Source organism: Moschus berezovskii, chromosome 1 (assembly GCF_049115385.1).
Source record: "Moschus berezovskii isolate FMDL1 chromosome 1, NW_MosBer_1.0, whole genome shotgun sequence".
In the NCBI taxonomy this organism is placed as follows: Eukaryota; Metazoa; Chordata; class Mammalia; order Artiodactyla; family Moschidae; genus Moschus; species Moschus berezovskii.
Window position 1 is genome coordinate 101620391 of NC_142460.1, and position 4705 is coordinate 101625095.

Sequence of the window (4705 nt, forward strand, 5' to 3'; positions counted from 1 at the left end):
TTTGCTTCTCTTAAAATGTTGGCGTATGATGATGGATAGAGTTGTCTGGTATGTTTACGGGAATGCAGCTTGGTGTGATGGCGCATTTGCTTCTGCAGAGGCTGAGTGTTTGAGTGTGTAATTGAATGTGCACATGTATGAGTGAAACTATGGAATGTGTATGTGCATAGCACTGAGTGAATATAACAAATTGTGTAGATGGAGCGACGTGTGGAATCGCGTGGGCCTGTGCATGTACAGGATTTATTTATTTTTAATAAGCTGCTTTTGATTGTGCAGCCTCCTCTCACTTCTGTGATTGATTTCACGAGGGTAATGGTGCGTAAAAGCGCTGGTGAGATCTGGGGGCGCCTCCTCGTCTGACGTCAGAGAGAGAGTTTAAAAAGGGGGAGACGGAGGAGAGCACACAAGCCGCTTTAGGAGAGGCAAGATTCGAGCCGTCGCTGCTGCCTGCGATCAGCTCCGAGAGTTTGACCAGCCGCACTCTAGCTCGGCTTCGCCGCCGCCGCCGAGATGCTGTCCTGCCGCCTCCAGTGCGCGCTGGCCGCGCTCTCCATCGTCCTGGCTCTTGGCGGTGTCACCGGCGCGCCCTCGGATCCCCGACTCCGTCAGTTTCTGCAGAAATCCCTGGCTGCTGCCGCTGGCAAACAGGTAAGGAGACTCCCTCGACGTCTTCTTTTCCCTCACCCGAATCCCCTAACCTTCCCTCGCCTTGCCCCTGCTCCGTTGGGTAAATTTGAAGTGCTCCCAGAGTGCCGGTGCGTTTGGGTCCCTTAGCCACCAAAGCTCTCGGGAAAACTTTCAAAGTCCAGAATACCTTTTTACCTTTTTTTTTCTTTCCCGATCAGCGCAGTAGGTCACAGTTCAGGTGAGTTCTTTGGCATTCAAGACCATTCCAAGACCTTGGTTAATTGAGCTCGAAGGGATAATGGCATCTCTCCCGGGTACTGACCGCGGGAGGTGCTGACCCAGGTGCTGAAAGCGCGGACCTCTGAAGCGGCTAGGCTACCTCCCTCCCATGCAGCGGGACAAGGGGCTAAAGGGCACTGTGCAACCAGAACACATATTTACGGTTGTGAAAGATCTCATTCCCTAAAAGCTGACTTATGAAAACGGTAAGAACAATTCTAGTTTGTAGCTCATGATATAGACATTGAGTTAAACTGTTGGCCTATGTTTATCCTTTGCAAAACTAACGATCTATTTCCTTCTTTGTGTGTTTTAAACCTACAGAAGCAGAAAACTTACAGAAACATTTGAGTTTTTAAAGCTTCTTTGTGCAACTTGGTGGTTGTAGCAACAGCACCCCCCCCCCTTTTTACATCCTTAGCTGATTTTAAGTGTCGCTAAAAGTCCACAGCTGGGAAAACTGGGGTCTGGTTGTGGTTCAACCTGTATTTCAAACCAAGCTTTTCTGTTTTTTCTTCTCCACCATCCTCGTTTTCATCCTCTTTCTTTCTGTCTTCCTTCTACCCCATACAGGAACTGGCCAAGTACTTCTTGGCAGAGCTGCTGTCTGAACCCAACCAGACAGAGAACGATGCCCTGGAGCCTGAAGATTTGTCCCAGGCTGCTGAGCAGGATGAAATGAGGCTGGAGCTGCAGAGATCTGCTAACTCAAACCCGGCCATGGCACCCCGAGAACGCAAAGCTGGCTGCAAGAATTTCTTCTGGAAGACTTTCACATCCTGTTAACTTTATTAATGATTGTTGTCCATATAAGACCTCTGATTCCTCTTCTCCAAACCCCATCTCACCTCCCTAATCCCTCTAATTCTCAGTAAGACCCTCGTGTTAGAAATTGAAGACTGTAAATACAAAATAAAATTATGGTGAAATTATGAAAAATAAGATTTTGGTTTCTTATTGACTTAAATATTTCTGTTCAATGATATATGACTTAATTTGTGATTTCAGTTAAGTTATTTGGTATACATGTTCCAAATCTCACAGATATAGTGTTTAAAATTCCCTGTGGTAATAAAGATTATGTTTTAGTTGGTAACTCTGATAATTTGGGTTATTTTAAACATAAATAATTTCAAATAATTTTATGAATTCTAATTTTAATCCAGTGATAATTATTGGAAGGGGCTGCCACAAACATGTATTACATTTTAAATACAGTTAAAATTATATGTAGAAATGAATATTAGTATTAATGGGTAGGCAGGCTGAAATATCCAACTAACCACCAGGCTGATATGTAAAATAAATAATATATTAAAATTGAAAGGAAAAAATCACTTAGAAATTGGAGGAAAGAAGCTGGTTTAAATAGCTAAAATAAAGTTCTGAGCTTTTAAAATGTATTTATAATTTGTGAACATTTATCTAGAGAAAAACATTGCTTTAAAATCTACTTTGACAATCCTCTTTGTAACTGAACAAGGTTAAATGGCTGCTTCTGCTTTAAAAGTAAGCTCCTAATTTTTTCCTCAAGGGAAATATTAGTTTAATTATAAGATTCCAACATGAGAACACATGTGCTGGGTCACCTCAGTGACTGTTACACTCTTAAACCTATTGAAGTACAATATCATAAACACAAAATAAGAGGAGAGATCTCAGACCTTCTTTTGATTTTATCAAAGTGAAAGTCAAATAAAAATGCAAATAATAATAAAAAATATTCCGTATATTCTAGCTATTATTATCAGCACTATAATAACAAACTAAGTGGGGCTTCCCAGGTGGCTCAGTAGTAAAGAATCTGCCTGCCAGTGCGGGAGATGCAGGTTTGATCTCTGGGTTGGGAAGATCCGCTGGAGAAGGAAATGACAACCCATTCCAGTATTCTTGCTTGGGAATCCTATGGGCAGAGGAGCCTGGTGGCCTACAGTTCATGGGGTCACAAGTATATGGACACGACTGAGCAACTGGGCACGCAACATACTAAGTGGTATTGCTCAAAACAGATAAAAACTTTGCTAATTTAACTCACAGAGACCTTAAAAAGGTGTCCTTTTGGCGGTGCGTGTTTTAACTATCAACTGTATTGAAAAATAACTGCTAAAATAAGAAACTAAATATAAACACATAAAGTGTGATAGCTGCTCAGTCGTGTCCAACTCTTTGCAACCCATAGACTGTAGTTTGCCTGGCTCCTCTATCCATGGAATTATCTCGGCAAGAATACTGGAGTGGATAGCCATTCCCATCTCCAGGGGATCTTCCCGACCTAGGGATTGAACCTGGGTCTCTTTTGCATTGCAGGCAGATTATTCACCAAAGCTCAATAAACACATAAAATCAATATAAATCTCTGGAGTACAAACTTACTAGTGGGAGCATATAAATATCTAAGAGGAATTTCTTATTTTATAGAAAATATTTATGTTAGATAATACACATTTTTAATGTATTAATGAACATGACTTAGTGGAAGTTAATTCCTAAACAGCTCATCAAATAAGAGAATTCTAAGCCACTTTATTAGTCTCTGTGAAAACAGAACATCCTTTCAGATACTGGTGCACCTTTTATTTATAAGACCTTGAGGAGGGAATTAAGGTGTCCACTTAGGGGGAATCTGTCTGTGTTAAATACATTATGTACATTTGGTTACCAACCAACTCACTTCAGTTCAGTTCAGTTGCTCAGTCATGTCCGACTCTTTGTGTCTCCATGGACTGCAGCATGCCAGGCTTCCCTGTCCATCACCAACTCCCAGAGCTTACTCAAACTCATGTCCATCATGTCGGTGATGCCATCCAACCATCTCATCTTCTGTTGTCCCCTTCTCCTCCTGCCTTCAATCTTTCCCAGCATCAGGGTCTTTTCCAATGAGTCAGTTCGTCACATCAGATGGCCAAAGTATTGGAGTTTCAGCTTCAGCATCAGTCCTTCCAATGAATATTCAGGACTGATTTCCTTTAGGATTGATTGGATCTCCTTGCAGTCCAAGGGACTCTCAAGAATCTTCTCCAGCACCACAGTTCAAAAGCATCAATTCTTCGGCTCTCAGTTTTCTTTATAGTCCAACTCTCACATTCATACATGACTACTGGAAAAATCATAGCTTTGACTAGATGGACCTTTGTTGGCAAAGTAGTGTCTCTGCTTTTGAATATGCTGTCTATGTTGGTCGTAACTTTTCTTCCAAGGAGCAAGTGTCTTTTAATTTCATGGCTACAGTCACCATCTGCAGTGATTTTAGAGTCTAAGAAAATAAAGTCTTCCACTGTTTCCACTGTTTCCCCATCTATTTGCTACAAAGTGATGATGCCAGATGCCATGATATTAGTTTTCTGAAGGTTGTATTTTAAGCCAGCTTTTTCATTCTCCTCTTTCACTTTCATCAAGAGGCTCTTTAGTTCTTCTTTGCTTTCTGCCATAAGGGTGGTGTCATCTGCATATATGAGGTTATTGATATTTCTCCCAGCAATCTTGATTCCAGTTTGTGCTTCTTCCAGCCCAGCGTTCCTCATGATGTATTCTGAATATAAGTTAAACAAGCAGGGTGACAACATACAGCCTTGATGTACTCCTTTCCCGATTTGGAACCAGTCTGTTGTTCCATGTCCAGTTCTAACTGTTGCTTCCTGACCTGAATACAGACTTCTCAGGAGGCAGGTCAGGTGGTCTGGTATTCCCATCTCTTTCAGAAATTTCCACAGTTTGTTGTGATCCACACAGTCAAAGGGTTTGGCATAGTCAATAAAGCAGAATTAGATGTTTTTCTCAAACTCTGTTCCTTTTCTGA

The 4705-nt window shown here is 41.6% G+C and overlaps 1 protein-coding gene across 1 annotated transcript; it reads left to right on the top strand.

Moving 5' to 3' along the window:
• Positions 1-513: 513 nt before the first annotated feature.
• SST (somatostatin) lies at positions 514-1695 on the top strand. Its single transcript, XM_055418669.1, has 2 exons — positions 514-651; positions 1483-1695. The coding sequence occupies exons 1-2, from the start codon at positions 514-516 to the stop codon at positions 1693-1695; spliced, it is 351 nt and encodes a 116-aa protein (XP_055274644.1).
• The last annotated feature ends 3010 nt before the right edge of the window (positions 1696-4705 follow it).